We start from the raw sequence: 22,584 nt of genomic DNA on the forward strand, positions 1-22,584 counted from the left end.
AAGAAGTTTCCACTTGATGTTTCAGAAAAAAATTAGGAAGAAATCATTTGTGAAGAAGATATACTATGTAGATTTTCGATTAGATATAGGAAATTGAATATATCGTTATTACATAATTATGTAGACATTTTTGATATCATGTGAATGAATTGAAAACGGGAAATAACGTTACCTGTTTAATATTTAACATCTGAAAAAGTAGAAACTTCAAAAATAGTAGATAAATGCATATTAAATTAAAATTATTTTTTCAAAATAATTAAAATAATAAAAATAAATGTAATAATAAAATATAATAAATAAATATAATAATAAAAATAATTAAAATACTTAGTATTTACTTGCTTCTGAATGTAATTGTTTATTGAAAACTTGACGCAATTTCTGAAATGTTAAAAATTTAACTAGAATTCTAAAAAAAATATTTTTAAATAAAAGTTGCTTTATAAGAAACTGATTTAATTATTAATTAATAGTTTCATTTTTAAAGTTGATAACCAAAAATGTTAACATTACTACGTATTAAATGTTAATAGCATTTATTATGTAGGAAAAGCATTGTCACGCATTTAACCGAAATTCCTGTCGTGAAAGAATGTTGACGGAATTTAATCTTTTATAATTTATGAAAGGGGAGATTTTAGTTCCTAATGCACTTTTCCTGTATTATATGGTCTCAATAATGCCATTTATTTGTAACTTAACTCAATCTTCAAGAATTAAATAGGAAAACATTTCATGTAATAACGTTATAAGGATTGACTAAATTAAGTAAACCGTTGTGGAAAATTTCGAAGAACCATATTTTCAAGAAATTGTACATCCATATTGAGAAGAATTGATTAGTAAAACGATTCGGTTAGTTTCAGTTCTCAATCCACTACAAATCTCATAATTTTTTCATTTCGTACATGAAATATATATAGTATTCTTACTGTAAAAGAAATTCGAATTCTAGATTTTGTCGACTTGTAGCGGATTGTTATGAGCGAGAATAGAACCTGGGACCTTGTGTTTCGGAGCCGAGTAAGAAGACCACAAGACAAAAGCAATTGCCCGTGCTTCGTAGCTGTTATCTGGCTTATAAGTTTTTCACCACAGACCTCCACGTTTCAGATCTTCCTGAGTTCGAAACAGACAATTTCAATATTATGTCCCCATGTCCATATGTTTTTAAACAAGATAACTCATAACCGTTTGATTTAGATGGATGAAATTTTGTACATAGACTTTATTCACATTTGTATATTTCTGTAAAATGTTGAACGAAATACTTTAAGAGGAGGTTTGTCTGTCCGAGTGCATGTGAACATAATAACTACAAAATATAAATAGTTAAACGAATAAAATTTAGTACAGAGGATTAGCATCTAAAATATGGATTCCAACTTTGGTCCTTTGGTTCCGTCAGCCTGTATTTTTACATTCATGTATACAATCGGTAAAATTAGTCATTAATACAATTTCGTTCACAGATTTAGCATATAATATAGATTTTTATCAAAGTTTGAACGAAATCTCTTAGAGTTGATCGTCTGTTCTTCGACAATTTTCCATGCATGTAAATTGAAAAAAATCAAAAATTTGCTGATTTATATAAACGAATTTGATATGTGGTCATGTGGTTACAGTTTTAATTTTATGTTAAATTTTGATTCCAATCGATAGTAGAAATATGTCAAAAATACATATTTGATTTTCAGATGCTTGCTCATTAACTCATGATAAATTTCATGATCCAGGAATTAATCATCAAAAAAGCAAACGATAGATTCAGTAAAAACATTGCATTCGGGACAAACATCTATATTTAATAATTATTGTTCGTTAATGCTATGCAAGACATTCGCGATATTACTCAAGGTCGAGAGTTCTAATCTGGGGGAGGAGAAAACATTTTAATCATAAAGTATGCAAGGAAGTTTTAGGAAGACCATACCTGAAACTTCAGGGCTGAAACAGATCGAGGATTTTAAACAAAAAAAAAATGAATTTGTGCAAGTTGAAAGGAAAATGGTTTATATGTTCAGTCACTTAGGGTAATAAAAAAGAAAAGACATTTATGTATTAATTGTCTAGTCTCCTTTTATATACTCCTGATAATACATATTATGTAAAATTATGTATTAACTCTGATCATTATTCTTGGTCATTATTTTTCCAAAAGTTAACTGAGATAATTTTCATTTGAATAATCATTTCTGCTATTTCAAATTTAAAATGTGAGATATTTTATCTGTAAAAGGATACTGACATTCATTTTATGCTCTAGATAAACAGCTTTACAATTTTCAAAACTGACCTTCGCTAACGAATGCAACAAGTTGAATGAGGCTTATTGAGTCTTAAAGAATACGCATATTTCAATGAATTTTGATTAATTCTGTTTTTCCGTTTACTCGCATAAGTTAAATGCCTCATTTTATATCAAGAACAAATGAACACCATGAAATGTTTGTTTAAAGCTTCGAACTAAACTTCTGGAAAATTGAAAAGGCTCGGAATGGTTTTCAAAGGAAGTGTTTCGCTATAAAGTAAATATTACTTTAAATTGTTTCAATTAACTAAATATTTAATAAATCCGTAAGGTAAATAAGTTGTGGCAAAGATTTAGAAATTTTGTAAACTTAAAATTAATACAATTTGAATATTTCTACAAAATTGTTCCTTTTCAATAGCAAAACAAAAGAATTGTTTCGAGTTAATTGCGTTCTTTATATCTATTCCAAAATGGTTGCTACAACTGCACAATGAGAAGTGAATTAGCAAATTATTGAATATGGAGCCCCTACATTCACCTATTATTTACAACAAATTGGCTTTAAAGAATATAGTTTTATCACATCATTAAATAGTTTATTTAGTAATTGCATTACAAGCTATTCTCTTCAGACATATTTTTATCTGTGCCATAAATATAAGTGTTTCTACTTCTCTTTTTAATCACTCAAAAGCTTTTCATATTTTAAAATTCCAGGCTAATTTAAACTTTTATTAGTTAGATATTGAATTTACTTATGCAACAAATTATCTATACAGCGCAACAAATAAATTCAAAATATGTAGCATAAGTGAATTTCAAAACAAAAGATTTTCAGTTACAAGAAATTCGTGATTCTCTACAGGAAAGGGGAAGAAAAGACTATTTTTCATATTTGTCCTGGAGATTTTTCAATAGATAATGGATTACTTTAAATATTAAGTGGATCTATTTGTATATTTACTATAATATTATATTAAATAGTATTTTTAAAGAATTTTTGCGAAAAAAATGATAAAATATGTGAGAAATAAACTGATTTCAATGAATGATGAATAATATCAAAAAAAAATACAATTTCTAAAATACAGCAATGATTTAAATGCAATGATGCATCTTATTTATCCGTTGTAACTCCATGATAATAATATAAAGGGATGAAACTTTGGTACAAGTGAAGACAAAATGAAATAGAATCATCCTAAAATTGCTTCAAATTTAATTTTTTTGTTCCATTTTTAATATAAAATCAGTGGCGCTTTCTCCATTAGGGCTTCAAAGTTGCAGCATCCTTTATGTTATTTTTAAAATTTCCATTTTTCATTTTTTAAAAATCTTGTTTGGTTATTTTGCCATGTTTAAAATTCAATGTACAACACTAAAGCCAAATATTATTATTATTTATTCTAATAAAACTTAATGTGTGTTTGTGTGTTAGCGCTCTAGAGACCAGACAGTTTCACCTACAACTTTAAGATTGGGTCCATGTATATCTTGGAGCGTGAAAATGTCCACTTCGGAGCCACTTTTTGAAACTTTAATTAGAGTTTAATAAATTAAAAAATAAGCTCAATTTTGGGCTTTTTGGCTAAAATTTCTAAAATACAATCGCACACAATAAATTGTACACAGTTTCAAAAGTAAAAAAATATTTTCTGATTATGCATTTTAATAACCTTATAAATGTTTTCTGAAATTTGAATTAAAGTATTATTTTACACACACACACACACACACACACACACACACACACACACACATATACACACACACACACACACACACACACACACACACACACACACACACATATATATATATGTGTGTGTGTGTGTATTTGCCTAATTTCCAAAAATACATTGCATTGTTGCCCAAAAGTTTAAACTGTTTCATTGTTTCACGGACTATGTGATCACATTGTTTTCTTCCATTGTTTCAAATTGAAAATTTGATTGTGCAATTTATAAGGCATATAAACCGTTGACGTAGCAATACCGTGAAATTTATCAGATAAATCAATCGCGCAATTATAATATTTAAAGCGCCATGATGCCATGGAACTGGCCTCCATTAGAAAACGCGGAACATATACAACATAATGAGAAACACACAATGTGTGGAGCATATGCAAGACAATTAAATTAACGCATCTTTAATGTTTGGAATCTCATTATATCATGGATATCGAGTTTATCCAAGTTATATAAATATAACCACCATTTACCTTGTCGGTAGCTCCGTTATTTTAATTGCAGACTAGGTTTGGCGCATGACAATTGTATGATACTTCTTTTTTATATCCCATCAGTGCAAGGCTCGACTTATTTGTCTTGATTTGCTTCCCTTCTCTTATTCTCCCTGGCTATCATTTTGTTCTGGTCTAAAAGTTTGATTTACCCATGTTTCAGGAAGTTTTTGCTTTTGGTTTCCCCTTGTTTCAATGGAAGATCATTAGCTTTAACGTCAATCCACAGTACGACACAAAAAGACAAAAATATTTATCCCCAATGATTATATAGTATGGGATTCCGATAGGGATTGTTTTACACGTGTCGATTTAGGTAAAGGGAAAGTAAGTATATTTTGAAAGAATTTGTTTAGATCGACCTAATTTTATCCCTTCACTCGGAGTTTGAAAACTTGTCGATATCAGCAATTTCAGAGCTCTTGTAGCATTAATTAAATAAAAAAAACTGAAATTGGATCAGGAAATAAGATAAAATTTTAAAATGAAGTTAATATGGGCAAAATTAAGATAAAAATTAGGAAATTAATTAGGATTTAATTTAGATTTAAAGATATCATTACAGATATTTATGTTTGTATATTATATTCACATGTATATTTTCGATTACATTTCTTAATATATTTAAATCTTAATTAATTTCTTATTTTTTACATTATAGACTACATTACTTCATTTAAAATTATCTCTTATTTCTTCTTCCAAATCCGACTTTATTATATAATTATTTCTAATGCACGCTCTAAAAATTTGATCATTCTTTAATTTCTCACGCTACAGAACTCTTCATAAAAGTTCAAAGGAAAAAGTTTCTTACACGTTCCTCTTGTGGCAAGTACCTTATTATTTGTTCTCCCCGTGTATGAATCAAACCCTCCCATGGCAAAATAAATATTTCAAATTTGACTTCTTTTCTTCGTGCATCCGCAAAAGTTATGCTTATATATATATATATATATATATATATATATATATATATATATATATATATATATATATATATATATATATATATATATATATATATATATATATATATATATATATATATATATATATATATATATATAAATGTAATGATATTTTAAACTTTTAATTTCAATTTAATTACTTTCCAAGATTTTATCTTAATTTAGCCCATAGTAACTTCATTCTAAAATATTCTCTTATTTCGTGATCCAATTCCACTTTCTCTACTTAATTAATTCAAGAGAAGCTTCATAAAATTGCTTAGTCAGCTAAACGCCGATATTTTCACACGCTCGGCGTGAAGGAGTAAAAATGTCCCGTAAGCACTTTCTTTCTTAAAAGATCCCTGTGTTTCCCCTACTTTGTCCACCCGTGTAATGAAAATCCCTATCGAAATCTCATAATACATTAGCACTGTAAAGAAATATTTTCCCTATCAAAATCATAGGTTAATTAAGACCAGGGATAAAATGTATAAGAGCTCTTCCCTCATCCCTTTCTGTGTCGTTCTGTGTGCTCGTCGCTTGTACATATGCTTGCTTCTTCAAAATGAAATAAAACGACGTCACGAAATTAAAAGTATCTTCATTGTCTTCAAACTGCATCATGCTTCACAACAAATAATATTACATATATATATATATATATATATATATATATATATATATATATATATATATATATATATATATATATATATATATATATATATATATATATATAATATTGCAGCACAGTTCCTTTCTGAAACGATAAGTCAGCACTGAATAATATATAAAATTTTCTACCAATAGTTGCCATCTCAGTTTTAAAAACATGAAGATTTTAAAACTCAAATTTCTTCATTTAAAACAAAATCTGTTATTATGGTTTTGTTTATTTTCAAATACAAGTGAAATATCACTTCTTTTACAATACAAAACATAATTTTACAAACATAGATCCAAATTATTATTATTAACATACTTTCTAACTGAAAAGTTACAATGGAATGTACATAATAATTCGAAATTCCCTTAACGTCTTATCATGCTTCATCAATCCCATTTCACTTTCATACTCAGATGAAATCCATATTTCCATTCAAAATATCCTGTTCGATCGCACACCGTTACAATCCTTATTATTTTCTCAAACAAGCCCCACGGAGCCTTCTTACTATTCAGCTACATGATTCATTTGTCGTTTAACATTTAACCCCACTGGATTGTCAGAATTAGCATTTTTCCTGACAACGAAGTCCCCAGCATAATGAATACATAACAACATCAGAAACGTCTGACTTAGGATCACGTACCCACATGCCTTAACGATCCACCACCCACTCACCCATACTTACCCAACTCCACTTTTTGCCGGGCATTTATTCTGCGGTTTTCACGGATCGTCTATTGTGGATGCGTTGTTACAGAATATTGATCCTTGTTAGAGTTACTTAATAAGTTTATGTGCGGCACAAACTTCGGGACAAAACACAACAGTTGTTACCGGCGTTGGGTGAGGAAAGAGACGGATGATTTTTCATATTTTGAGGGAAAAGAGAAGGCCCAGGCATAAATTTAGTAAAATAATAAAGAAGAAGAAGCATATTCATAACAGTGTATGTATCTATCAATACGTCGGAGAAACTTTGGTCATATGAGTTTGTGAATAAATTTAAAGTTTACGATGTTTTCACTCTAGTTTCTTGTCAAAGAAGACTTCGAAGAATTGCTAATGCGTGCATTTTAAAGTTGAAGTTTAAGGGTAAAGCTATGACTTTATGAATGAAATCTGACAAACCGTTCCTTGAAAAAAAACTACATATTATTGATAAAATTCTCCTACATTCTAGTATCTCTTGATATTAGAATTTCCTCTCTCGCATTCTCATAAGAGTTTTTTAATGGTTCATTAAAAATAAATACGCTTTGAATGATAATTCAAACTGTTTGATTTGAATGCTGGTCTGAATTGAAAACATTTAACAAAACTGTGGAATTTAACTCTAATGAGACTGTATATAAAAATGGTAATACTCCATTATTATATAGTATTGAGTAATTTTTGCACGCAAATGAAAAGTATATTTGTAATGAAGATTTTTTATCTAAGTTTCAGAGTTTGATATACCTATCCCCATTAAAATAATCAGCTTCATTCAAAATTAATATGTTCTATGATTTTTTTTTCATTTCACGAGCCATCGTTCATCATTTCTAGATCTTTTGAGTTGTTTTCATAGATTACATGATGGTACCCAGCGCGAGTACATGCCGCAGAAGAAATAATTTTGGAAATATCATTTGAAATTTGAAATAGCTGTTCTTGTTTAATCAGGAATGATAGAAAGAATGATATTTATTTTCTCGTCGACAATAAATACATTCATTTGAATTGAATGATATATAAAGAAGGTTAAATAATATTTATATTAATTATATATAAAGAAGACTAAAATTTTTTTAGGTATAATAATTGTTTTATGTCTATAACTTTCGAGAAAGTGGAAGCAATAAGTTGGCAAAGTTTTATCATAATCGGATGAACGGTACAGAACTCATAAAATACAAATAAACAAGCATTAATTTTTATATATTTAATATAATATAATAACTTTACTATGCCAATAATCTTATTGCAAGTGCAAGCAATATGTTAGAAAAGTTTTATCGCAATTCGATGAACGGTACGCTAGCGTATAAAATATGAATAGACAAACATTCATTTTTATACATTAGATTAGTATATTTAAAGAAGATTATTCAATGATATAAATATATGGTTATTGCTATAATTGAGCATTTTTTTTTGTCTGGAAAAAATATGAAACTATTACAATCATTTTACATTCGAATGAATCTTTGTTTAATGAGTCTTCATCAGTTTTCGGTCTGCATAATGTTTCTTTGATCATATGCTACATTTTAATTGTTTCTCCTATTTTATAATAGAATTTGTTTCAAATGTTTTAATTCATCTGTAGTTTATCTGTTTCCTGTTTGAAGAAAATAATTATTTTATCTATTATGCACTTGAAAGAATTATAATTTCCTTGCTATCTATCTTTATCACTGAGTTTTTATTTTATTCTTTTAATCGAGAAATCATGAATATACTATATTTTTTTTAAAAATTAAACTTTAGTTAATGTACCAACCAATGGGAAAAAAAGAACAAATGGCCTCCATGCTTTTGATATAAGACGGCACTGATTTCTAGGCATTGGTCCAGGAACGGAATTCTATTCTCCTGGACATGAACATGCCGAGTTGTTTCGCGAAAACACGATTGGCGTGCTGTCCATTGTGCATACGGTCACGTAGGTTCTCCTATCCTCTAAGCAACATTCAGTTCTTTTGCCTTACCCAACCAATCCAAAACTTCTTCAGCAACTTATAAAATGCCCTCTCTTCAAACTTCTATCCCTAATCTACCTTGAAGAAGATTGAATTTCCGTATAAATTTCGTAAAGTTCAACGACTAGATACTTAGATTCTGAAGCTGAAGCAAGTAATCTCTCCCCCCCCCGTTCCTCCAAAATAAACTCTGGTGGAATTTTGAACTTCTACAGATGATGCTTATTATATTTAAATCGCTTTTTGCACTACATAATTTACTTAGAGTTGCATGTAAGTTCTTGAACTAGTCATAGACTAAATGATTGGGTTATGTTATATTTAAATAATGCGTAGCTATCCAACTCTCATTTACCACATAATTTCATAACTTTTTATTGATCTTTTCATTCTGAAATTATTAGGAAATAGTTATTGTTATAGTTATAGTTATAGTTACTTATAATTATTATTGCTAATAGAAGGATTCGGCGTTTTACGCGTCATCTTTTTTTTTTTCTTTTTTTTTTTTTTTTTTCTTTTCTTTAAAGACAGTTGAAATTTGGTTATTTTTTTTACATCTCTTGCTGTTCCAAAACATGTACCTAGCCATTGTATGTAATTTCTGTATTTGTGTTTATAAGTACGTTTAAATTATTTCGCATAGGCTAAATGAAGTTACTTATTAAAGTTACTTTTGTTTGTTACTTAATTTTTTTGTTCATATTCTAATAAAATGATTCAGTTGTAAATCAAACTCATTCGAAAGTTATATGTTTGCCATTTTTCATCCTTGAATTTGGTAGTCTGTAAAAAGGTAAGTAATAATTTGAATAATGCTGTTTAGTAAATATTTGACGTTGTTCTTTTCAGTGAAAATAAGTTGTACTAAAGCAATACTATTATTTATTTTCCATTTTAGATAATTATATTCTTGTTCTAATATTCTATTAAAGGAAATTTAAAAATTAACTACCTCAGACATTTCCGCTCTCACTTATAACCATTTCAAACTGATTTATATGATCTATACTCATTGAATGAGAAAATAACATCTTAATTTAAATTAAATTAGCTATTTTTTTAATTCAAAATTTTTAGCAATTTCAATAGAATGGTTTATTTTCTTACCACAAGTAGAATGTATAAGAATTGAAAAGAATATCGGATTATGTAAAAATAAACACAACTCTAATATTCCATTAATTTTGAATCTACCGTTATTGTGCATGTTTCATAAGACGAATATGTAAAATATTGCGGAATTCGTAAATTCGATAAATATTCTATTTCATTTTAATAATATTCCATTAATTTTTAATCTACCGTTATTGTGTATGTTTCATAAGACGAATATGTAAAATATTGCGGAATTCGTAAATTCGATAAATATTCTATTTCATTTTAATAATATTCCATTAATTTTTAATCTACCGTTATTGTGTATGTTTCATAAGACGAATATGTAAAATATTGCGGAATTCGCAAATTCAATAAATATTCTATTTCATTTTAATTATTAATTACTCCACCAGTTACCTCAATTACCCTTTTTAAATAACTGGGAAATAAGTAGAATTTTAACTGAAGGAAAAAAAAATCCAAGTGCAACAAATAGATTATTGATTCTATTCATTATTCATTGTGGCAATTTTCGACTATTATTTTTCTGAATTAATCGACAGGTTTGTATTTTTCGATAAAAACTAAAATGTCGACATAAAAATTTCCTCTATTACCAAATAAAAATACATGTTTCCAAAGGCAGTAAATTCTTTTTAATGGAAATTACAAGAAAATTACTTATTTTTATCCTCCGATTAGCTTTAGAAATAGAGAACAAAAGTCCTGCCTTAAACATAATTCTTTTCCCAATTGATTTATAAATTATCTGACATAGAACTCTATTTTAGATGGAAAATTATTTATTCCGTTTATTTACCCAACATTAATTAAAATATTACATTGAATATGAAAACTGAAATAAAATGGAAACTACTTTCTTAATAAGAGTACGCGATAAATGTTTTTCTTGTTGAATACAGCGATGTTTAAAACAATTACAGCATATTTATACACAAAATACTACCTTTTTAGAAAAATAATTCCATGTTCTCATATGTTTGTGGAAATATAGTAGCTTTCAAGGAAGAATGGAAACATGTAAAATATACTTTAGGGCTTGTAAAATAGTATTCAATTTCACTTTTCTAAAAATACAACTGAACCCATTTTATGGAAGAAGTAATATCAGGAAAGGTTTATAGTTTCTATATGTGTACCCACGAGAACCACTATGGCCAAACATACAGTTTTTATAAATACAATTTGCAAATTTCCATATATTCTAAAAATTCTATGCTCTGAAGTATTGAGTTTAAAAATGGTATGTTATTTATATTTACAAATGCATTACTTTTCTCATGGAAGGTATTTGTGCATACAAAATTCAGGGTAAATTCTCAAAAATTCCAAATCTATAGACTTTTTTTTTTTTTTTTTTGCCTAGCTCCTAAAGTACCATTAAAATGTTGTAGGCTTTTGAAATGAATTTGAGTCACGGAATTTATCTATCAACAAAGCATTTAAAGAGTTCTAAAAATTTTGTATATGGAATGAAATACTTTTATTCCTTTTTATTCGTCTGAAAAATTGTCTTGTAATGTATCCTATAGAATTGTTTATATTCAAATTAGTTGGGAAAGTTAGAAAATAAAAGCTCATTTAATGTTAAATAAAATTTTATTTGTGTGTGTGTTTTCTTCTTCTTTTTTATTAAATTTCCGAGGTTTTCATGACTTTGCTATTAGGATAATCTAAACTCAGTAATAATTCATCGCTGAATGAAATGTATATTTCCTTTTTTTTTTTATTCATTATGCAACATTTTTTTCACACTTACGTTATCTAGTTGTACAATATAATAGAGCAAAACCATTAATAATTCTTTGTTGTTTCGGAAAACATTTATAATCAATAGAATATTCCTCTTTAAGTATGTGATGCCTTTGGGGAAACTCATTTATCGAACATATGAGAGAGTATCTAAAAAGCAATGGTTCATTTGAGAAAAGTGACATTTATTCTAATGATAGAAAAGTGAAACATGCATTATTTTTCTACATAGCCATCCTGGATTTCCGCATACTTTTCCCAACGTTTCACGATTTTTTTTTTATTATTCTGTCGGAAAATAAGTTTTGTATCTGTAACCACTTTTACACTGCATTAATGACTTCTTCATCGGTGTAAATCTTCTTCCTCTCAACGTTTTCCTTAATGATCCAAACCTATGCAAATCATTTGGAGCCAGGTCTGAACTGTATGACGGGTGTTCCAGCCTTTTGAAAACCAATTCCTTTATTGTTTCGGCAGGCCGTTGGGCGGAATGTGCCCGAGTGTTGTCTTGCTACAGGATGACACCTTTTTCACAGTTTTCCATGAAGTTTGGATCTGATGGCAGGTTTCAATATGAACAGCTGTCATCATACTGCGCTTACATTCGACCTCTAATTTCCAAATGTTTGACATTTTTCGTAAACTTAACGCGAATCACTGCCCTCATATCCTCCTTGGTGCAGATTTACAATGGAACTGCCATATTTAACGGTCTGCTACACCCGACGACTAACGCGGGATCGAGAGTGACACGATGCATAAAAGTGTTGCCGACTACACTAATTCAGCGCTGGATATTGGCAGTGTTATCAAACTTGGAAAGAGAAATTGCAAAAGTCCCTTCGCTTTTTAACCTTCTCATGTAATATTTATTATTGAAATTGTTGGAAGCAAAAATTTTAAAAAATATTAAATTTTAGGTAATTAATAGATGAAGATCGGAGAAATGCCACAAAGGGTAGAGGTAAAAAATTAGACATATAGGCATAACTTTAACAGTATCGTAAGCAAAATCTGCCAAAATATATCATTTGTGCAAAATATTAGCTTAGGTTAGCCATTTCTGAGATCAAAATATCACAAAATGGCATTAATACGTTAGTGATTTCAATACTTATATTAAAACTTCGCATGTATGACATCGCGAATTTTAACCATCGCCATTTTGACATAATAATGTCTGTATGAAAGGTTTCAGCTAGGAATATAATTGATAAACTATATATTGTTATGAAAAATTAAAATTCCGTTAAACTCGACGATGGATTCCCTTGTAGTGGGTGTACGGTGTAAAACTGTTGGCAGACCTTAATGAGAAATGACGAAGTTTATTTAACACGAATACACAAACGACAAAACTCAGCCGAGACGTACACAAGCATCTCATAAGTAGTAATCGATAGTAAACAACAGTCACTTCATACAAGGGGATCAGACCGAATCAGCAGGAGGAGTGAATATGCGTAGCTATTATGTATGGCCTATCCAAACGCCTGTTATTTTTCACTGTCTACTCGCTTTAGCTGTATCCGACTGCTGACGCACTACTTTAGGACTGGCTATTCCACACAAGACTTGATGTTGCTTTTATAAAAAACTCCAAGATTCAGCACACAGCTCAATTACCAATCGCTTGATCTCTGCTCAACGCTTGCTTTTCGCTGGACAGATCCAACTAAATTGCCGTTGCATCTCTGTTGACTCTACACTGCTACACGACTACTCGCTTAGATTTGGACTGCCGGTCTTTTATTGTTTCTGGAGCAGGTCAGCGAAGGTTCTTGAACAATCAAGCATATCTCAGCTCCTACTGGTTCTATCACCAAAATTCTTGAAGATTCCAGTATCATCCTTTTTATCGCCAAGTCGTCAAATTAGTCGCCACGCATGGGGCTCACTCATCCACCATCCGATTAGCATCGAATAGAGCTGTTCCTAAAACGGCCTTTTCTATGATAGAACTCACCGTGCTAGGAAGCAACATTATACACCCGTTACAAAATCATGACAAAATTTGATATGTTTAATGTTCTTTGCAAATTAGTTTATAAATTTATTGGTATGTTTATCCGAGATTTTTCGTGGTAAAATTTTACTTTTCATTTATTACTGCGATCGCAATAACCAAGATAGATATTTCGTGTTTTAATTTTTTTTTGTTTCGTGTTTTAATTTTAATTTGTTTCAAACAATTGTTTGGTTTTAATTATTATTGTTATATCTGGTAAAGAATTTGAATTTTTGAATGATTTTGTTTGGTTTCATGGGAACTAAAAATAATCCCCATAATAAGTTTCCTGTCGAGCTTTCAAACCTAAATATGAAATATAGTTGTGATGTTTTATTAATTTTTTTAATATTGTGTGGGGGAAAATCGTTGATTTTTTTAATCCAATATTAAATGTTAATATATTTTGTGACCATCAGTTTATTCTTTCAACCACATATTCAAATCGCGTGAAGATTATATCTAAAGCTGAGATCTACTCAATGAAATAAAATTTCGAATAAAATGATATTAATAGAAATAAAATACATTATACAGCTTCATAAATTTTCCTGCGTTTTTAATTTGGATACGGAGTTGATTACTGTATAATGAATTTTTTCTTTTATTTTTAAACATTTATAATAAAGCGCATTCCACGATTTGAAATTTAACATCGATACAAAATTCTTTTTATCGCTAATAATGCTGTAATCAAGTTATATGGCTTAAAATAATAATCTATATGAAATTTGTAATTTAATATTTTAAATCGTTTCTGTTTGCATTATGGGTTTTCTTCTCTTTTTAATGGATTCGTTCCTTAATCTTTGTTGCATTATTTTCATGTCAAGCATGCAAAGAGATTTGTTAATCAGAGTATTTTTATGTTGTAGAGATGCTTTTATATTTTGGAAATGGCAGACATTAGATTTCATTATTTTCAGCTTAAAGTCTGCTTTCTACTTATCATCGTTTTGTTGTAAATTTATGAAGCATTTTGCTGTTCTTCATAAATTGATGGCAAGAGAAACGACATTGTAAATTGCTGATATTGCAAAGCCAACATCAAACATTCCAAGTTACAAGGGTATAAATATTGGCAAGTAATAAGAATGTATTCCGAAAAAAAAGGAAATACCACTATGAATTTTATGCATATCGAAAAGATTTCCTATAATCATCGTCTGATTATCAGACTGATTTCTTGTGTGTGTGTGATTATCATACTATGTTTTCAGCCTGAAGACACTGTCATTTCTATTGTTAAACGCTTAAATTAATGTGTAATATGTTAAATTCTGAATGATACTCTCTGTTAATGGCACCATCTGTTAAATGCTTAAACTATGTGCATCATGTTAAATGCTGAATGATACTCTCTGTTAATGGCACCATCTGTTAAATGCTTAAACTATGTGCATCATGTTAAATGCTGAATGATACTCTCTCTTAATGGCACCATCTGTTAAATGCTTAAACTATGTGCATCATGTTAAATGCTGAATGATACTCTCTCTTAATGGCACCATCTGTTAAATGCTTAAACTATGTGCATCATGTTAAATGCTGAATGATACTCTCTGTTAATGGCACCATCTGTTAAATGCTTAAACTATGTGCATCATGTTAAATGCTGAATGATACTCTCTGTTAATGGCACCATCTGTTAAATGCTTAAACTATGTGCATCATGTTAAATGCTGAATGATACTCTCTGTTAATGGCACCATCTGTTAAATGCTTAAACTATGTGCATCATGTTAAATGCTGAATGATACTCTCTGTTAATGGCACCATCTGTTAAATGCTTAAACTATGTGCAATAACTTTAAGACACGTTTTTGAATATAATATATGAGAAATAATTACTGACAGATTTCTTTTAGAACAAATGCTCCTGTATTGTATGCAGTAGAAGGAAAATTTCATGAATTATAACATGTAATATTGATGAAAGTACGAGTGTATTGATAATCATATATGCATGGTAACAAAATATAATGATGTGCCAAAAACAGTTTATATTCCCCCTATGCTTTTAGAGTATAAAATATTGACTGAATTGATTACTATTTTTTAATATTTTTATTTGGTTATGCAGTTGTGGATATAAAAATTTAAATCTACTTTTAGACTTAATTTATCGCGATCTTTTGGCTTCATTATTAACATTATTTGATTATGATTTCACTTGATTTTAAATTCTCAAATTTTTGACAAGAGATTTTATGCCGTACAGCAAGTGAATGAATATAAATATATATTATTTATTTACGGTACATATAATTACGTAGATAAAATTTAAAACTTACGTATTTGTATTTAATCATTTTTTTTCTTTCCTTTAATTACTTTTATTTTTCCTTTTAGTACCTCCTGGAAAGCCAGAAATCAGAGACAATCTTGGAAAAAATGTGCAGGGCGTTATACGAACTTATAATGAAGGTGATTCTCTCTACCTGGTTTGTGAAAGTCAAGGAGGTAAGTAGTTATTTTTTAATTGAAATATAAATCTCATATTTGAATTTTCTTCACTTAAAATTATTTAAATATATCTGGGATGTCTATTTCAACATCTTATACGGCCATTTTTCTAGTTAACAAAGAAAAAGGAACATACACAATACTTCGACCAGCAATAAAGATCGAAATAAAATACTATAATACAACATATAAAATACAGGGTGATTCATAAAGAAATATACATTTTCAATGCACTATAAAGTAAGATATAATATATCACAAGTAATGGAACTGTATGGGTTATTTTGCGTTTCGTTAGAGACAGTCACAGATGTTCTATGCGTGACCAATAGGAAGCGGTCGTACACTTTCTTTCTGGACACAGCACGAAACAAATGTGCCTTAGGGAAATCTCGCATGTATTGCACTATGAATTTGTGATTCTCTCTTCCGCCAAAAGGGAACATTGTACTTCAATACATGAAATGTTATTTCATCAATGAGAACTAAGTAATTTGTAAAATCATCGTTTACAAAACGAAGTTCCATATCGGCAAAAAATTCACAGCACTTTTGTTTGTCAAAGTTATTTAGATTGTACAACACCTGCACTTCGTATGGAATCATTCTCAGCTTCTTTCTCAAAATTCTCCAGACTGATTCCAAATCTGCACTTCAAGACTCACCTTCTTTCCTGGCTTCGTTGAATGCCGACTTCTTGATTGATACAGTCAATCGTACAGGACTTATACCTTTTCATAAACAGCCCGTAGTTTTAAATTTTTCATGCCATTAATAGATAAATTTTCTAAATCGAACTTCTTTTTCAATTGTGATCAAAAATGCCATTTCATAGTAGTTTCGGATTCCGTTTTGCTAAATTGTAGAACATAAAAAGCCTTCTCCGCTGCAGACGCCTCCATTTTAACTGACTAGTCACATGACACACATGCTACTGCCTATGTGACTTCCGTCAAGAGAGAAACGCACATTTTAAGAGTACATCCACCTTATGATTCGACAACGTGTTTCGTGCCTTTGATTGTTACTGTTTTAGAGCATCTGGAAAGTATATACTTCTTTATGAATCACCCTGTATATCAACTATTGAAACGATCTTGATGATTATTGTTTCTAAATACCGCAATGAAATCAATGAACAAACAGCAAAGTCTATTTTTAAAGAAGATATTAAAACAGCCCATAATCTGATATAGCGAGGATTCAGTATCACGCAAACGTCTCATTCATCTATTCGAGATGAAAGGAAACGACCAAAGCTACAACTATGGTGACAGTCCTTAATAGATGAATTTAACAAATGCACCTCGTTTATTTGTAGTTTGATTTTTTCCGTTTTCAGTATTTTCCGAGAATATATGTAGCTCTTGTTGTGTGTGAGATATCAGAAAATTTCCGCGAATGTCTCATCATTCGAATGTTATGCGACTTATTTACTTGTGGCTAAGTCATCACATTACCTGCTTTTATACACATTGGGAATCTCTTTGGAAGAATATTTACTGCTGTTCTTCATTTCGATGATATTCATCCCATTTACTTGGGGCTAGGCAAACTCGCTATCAATTTTCGTACATACTGCGCATTTGTTTAAAGGAATGCATACAGTTCATGAGGCGAACGATATCACTTCATTTACTTATGGCTAAGCCATCATATTATCTGTTTTTGTATATATTGGGCATCTCTTTTGAGTTATATATATATATATAAACTCATCATGCGAATGATATGCATTTCAATTACTTGTGGTGCATATCATTTGCATATCAACGGACATTGCTTGTGGTGCATATTAACATTGTCAGTTTTTGTACACACTGATAATCTATTTTGAGGAATATATTTAGTTAGTTCAGCATTCAACATGCGAATGATATGCACCTCATTTATTTGTGGATACGCTATGACATTATCTGCTTTTGTACATAGTGACATTTTTTTTGAAGAATATATATATAATGTATGCACCTCTTTTACTTGTGTCTCTACCGACACTTTGTTTTTGTACACACATGTAATCACTTTTGAGGAATACATGGGCTGTTGTTGTACTTAATACCTATAAATCAAATTAAATATGCCTTTTTTTATTGGAATCTCTAATGCTATGAACTCGAAAAACATCATGCCAGAATTATTTCAAAGAGGCTAAAGCTCTTCAAACGCTGAATTGAGCTAAACATTTATACTTTTTGCTTGATATGACTCGATTAAATTCATTAAATATTTCTGACGGGAGAACGGACTGTTGTGGAGGCAGCTATGTCAAACCACATTGATTATGTTATTTGTTATATTTCACATTTGATTATGTTACGAGAGTGTCATGTCATTCAGAATGGCATAACGGAAATAATTGGTACCCGAGCATAGTATTACTTTTTCACTTCTAATCACCATCACTAGCTTAACAATGCTAAATGGTGGCCATGGATGCTATTACTTTTTTCATCCTCTCATAAAATTGGATTTTAATTTGCTCCCATGGCATCACTTTACTTCCAATTGGTCGTTACGCCACTGAGTTGATGCAGCTAACAGCGCTGTCTACACGGCTGTGAATATTATTTATTAAAATATTGTTTGCCGATTTCATTTCTGTTACCCTTCTATTTATCTTATTCTGAAAATTATCTGATTGGTAATGTTAATTCAAATGTGAAACAGATATTAAACATTTTTGAGCTAATTGCTTTCTTGAGTCCAAAATTTCTTTAAGATTGCAAGTTTAATTGAGATTGCTTTGTAAAAAAATCTAGATAAATATCAGTTATATTACATGCGAATAACTTTTATTAAAATTTATAATCATTTTATTTTTATCATATTGCTCTCACCCACTGGAAGAGGGGGGGGGGCACCTCATAAATGAGGATGAGAAGCTTCTGATATGGTAGTTGCTCTCGCCTTCCTGGTGGGTACAAAAAGGGATGGAGGTTGGCTACCTCCCATTGATGACGGGACGTACGTGATGGATTGTACCATGGCCAGTGATGAATATTAGGACTCAACCACAGTTCCCGCCAGTGTTGCTGTTTCGGTGGTTAGGTCATTCAGTTTTATCCGTACTCCTATGGGCTGAGTAGTCAGTTAGTGATGAGTGATTATCATAATGTTCTGCCCCTCGAAAGCACCTCATATACGGGGGTGAGATGCTTCTGGAAGGATGGTTGATTCTCTCCTCCCTGGTGGATATACAAATGGTGTAGTGTCGGCTACTTCTTGTCGATGAAAGGATTTGCTTCCTACTAGAAGGGTTGTACTGTGGCCGGTGATGGACTTAGGACACAGCCTTAGTTCCCACCAATGATGTCACGGCCTCCCAGTCATTCAGAGCTTCCCATATACCATAGGCCAGGTCGAGTAGTCGTTTATAATTTTCACATTCCACATAAAATCATGAAAAACATTTGGGATGCTTAAATATATACAATTAATTTTTACCTTTTAAAATAATTTCTGCTAAATTTATGTAATATATTTAAATAGCCAAAGTTTTATAACTATATTCAAAACTGAGATTAATGAAATTAATATTTAAATAATGGATAACAATTCACAGATACAAGCTAAAAGGAAATAACAAAAACTAAATAACAAAATCATACATGAAATTGATTAGGGAATTATTAACAATCACAAAACGCAGCAATGTGAATATAAAAAAAAAATTATTAATTTGATTTGCATGAATTATCTTTTCTGCTATTATGTGGGCAAACCGAATGTTTTTTCTTAGATGGGTCATGAACAAAGAACCTATTCCTTAATACCTTCACTGTCATTATTCTTCCCTCATTCGAACCATCTATATAATTAGTTTACCCTTTCTTTTCTATATCTTAACTATAGTGGAGAAAGAGTCATTGAATTTGATTTGTTGTTCAATACAATTAGATAGTAAGTGAAATCACATAGGGAACATTCGTCATTCAACGTGTTAAAAAATAGTACAATAAAATTCAACAATAAAACAAAATCAATGAACAATTGCACAATGTTTTCTTGATCTCATTTTCATGCAACTATTTTCAAATATTGTGTTTAATTGAAGTTGTCGATTTTTAAATGGTTTGATTTATTAGGGAAACCACCTCCAGTCCTGACATGGTGGAGAGGTCCGGCACTCATCGACGATACTTTTGAAGTAGTCACGTCGTCACTCTTTGTCCGGAATGAGCTTCAACTGGAGACATTGACCCGAAGGGACCTCATGGCCGAACTGACGTGTCAAGCGTCCAACAATAACGTATCCGCCCCGGTTAAGAGTTCCGTGTCCCTGGACCTTAACTGTAAGTGTGACTGTTTAAGTCAAAATAAACATAAGTAGACGAATAATGTCAGTTAAGATAGTACTGGAAATCTTTTAGTATTTACTAGCTAGTAGCCGATGCATTGCTGCTATTGGCCATGTGAAAAGCATGAATTTTCTAGGTTCAAAACAATGTTGGCAAATCTTATTTTGGATCAATAGTACACTAGCGCCTCAAAAACGAATGAACAAATGTTAATTTATATATATTAGATATACTAATTGTATTATAAATCTTCCAACAAGAGCAAGCAGTTGCTTGCCAAAGCGTTGTAGTCATTGGATGAACGGTACGGCAGCGCATAAAATACGAATAAACAAAAATGAATTTTTATATATTAGATAAGTAGTATAATTTTATATAATTAATCTATAATAGTAGTAGAATAAGTAATATAACTTAATTATAAATCTATAATAATATAAATTCACCCCAACTAATTCTGAATACATTCTTAACATTTTTTTGTGAGTAAATGTTATATTTGAACAAGTTCAGTTTTGAACATCGAATTCTGATGATCAATCGAAAATCATGATTAAGGTGAACATACACACTAGAAGATTTTTTTAAAAATTTTAACTTTAAAAATCCAGTTTTTTCGCAGTAGGTCATTAATATATGTTTAAACTCATTTCAGTAAGAAAAAACCATTTTACACTAATTATTAATTAATTATTATTTAATAAGCAAATTAGCATAATTTTTTAAACATGATATCTTAAATTCTAATTTGTATAGACACACAATTCTAGTTGGAAATTATGCCTAATATTAGTCTTCATGTTGTCTGCCTCAATCAAGTTATAAAAATATATAGTTTTTTTAACAATTTTTTCATCAACAATGAATAGAAAAAGCGAGATTTTTTCTGAAATTTTAACTTTTAAATAGCTATTAAAAATTTATTTCCATAAATACAAGTTTACATACAAGTTTAAATACAAGTTTTCCATACAAAACATCCACTGTTTCATACAGATTATTTTGATATATAAATAATTGTATTTGGTTAATTTCTTGTTGATTTGTTGAATGAAACAACATAGTGGAAAAATATCATTCTTCATAAAATGAGTTTAAAAAAATCGAAACTAGAGTTTCTAATGAAAGTACCTCAAGAAAAATAATTATAACGCGAGAAATATTCCGAATATTGACAGCATATTGGTATTGTTTGACAGCTAAAGGATCAGAGAACATTTTGAAGCAATAAAAAGATATTAGATATTTTGAACGATTTTCGAAGTTTCAAGTGTGTACGTACACCTTAATCAAACTAATTGGAACCATTATGATTTGTGTCATTGAAATTTCATCTAAGAGATGTTAAATTTGAAATCATAATTCCTTCTTTCTTTCGACAAAGCTTCCAAAAAAATGCATTTGAAATTCTAGTCTGAAAATCGAGTCTAGAAATAGTCTAATGAAAAATAAATCCACAAGTGCTATCACATATTAACATTTTAAGAAACTATTTCATTTGATATTAAAGTTTATATTGCAAACTTTTTTTAACGTTAATCGGTTTAGAAAATGTTTTGGGTAAAATAGAGATGGTGTTATATCTTATAACTGTAAATTATTGACTCTGGGGGAATGAGTTAATCGCTGTCTCAGAAAATTCTTTCTTGGCTTAACGAGAACGGAACATTCTTGGTGCTTAGAAAAGCTGTTAAAAGATCATCGCTGATAAGAAAGTTTGGAAAATCAATCAATGAAAAGAGGATTCGCGAACGTTACTGAATCTCACAACGTTCTTTACATTTTACCCAAGTGCATTTAAGAATATTTTCTTTGCACTTTACCAAAATGTACTTACCATGATTCTTTTGTATTTTACCAATTTTTAAGTATGTTTTCAACAGAATTATTTCTTATGTCAAACAATACGAAACTATCTGAAACATGTGCATTGCCATAAACATACATTGAAACATGTACATTGTGACATGGGATTTGCTCACCTCAATACTGAACTGCTATATAAGAATAAACCTGGTTTTTTTTTATAATTATTTCCATTTAAATCATTTTTTGGCTAATGAAAAATAGTCTACTGATAATGATCGACTACAAATTTTCGTTTTGTAAAAATCAGCAAA

At 29.9% G+C, this 22,584-nt stretch overlaps 1 protein-coding gene across 1 annotated transcript in view; it reads left to right on the forward strand.

Annotated features, from left to right (window-relative positions):
• Positions 1 to 22,584, forward strand: part of LOC129963412 (hemicentin-1-like) — a 710,215-nt gene that overhangs the window by 430,990 nt on the left and 256,641 nt on the right. The window contains exons 3-4 of the mRNA XM_056077767.1: positions 16,050 to 16,160; positions 20,252 to 20,458. Coding sequence (XP_055933742.1) covers positions 16,050 to 16,160; positions 20,252 to 20,458 — 318 coding nt within the window. The remainder of the gene's footprint in view (positions 1 to 16,049; positions 16,161 to 20,251; positions 20,459 to 22,584) is intronic.

Source organism: Argiope bruennichi, chromosome 3 (genome assembly GCF_947563725.1).
Source record: "Argiope bruennichi chromosome 3, qqArgBrue1.1, whole genome shotgun sequence".
In the NCBI taxonomy this organism is placed as follows: Eukaryota; Metazoa; Arthropoda; class Arachnida; order Araneae; family Araneidae; genus Argiope; species Argiope bruennichi.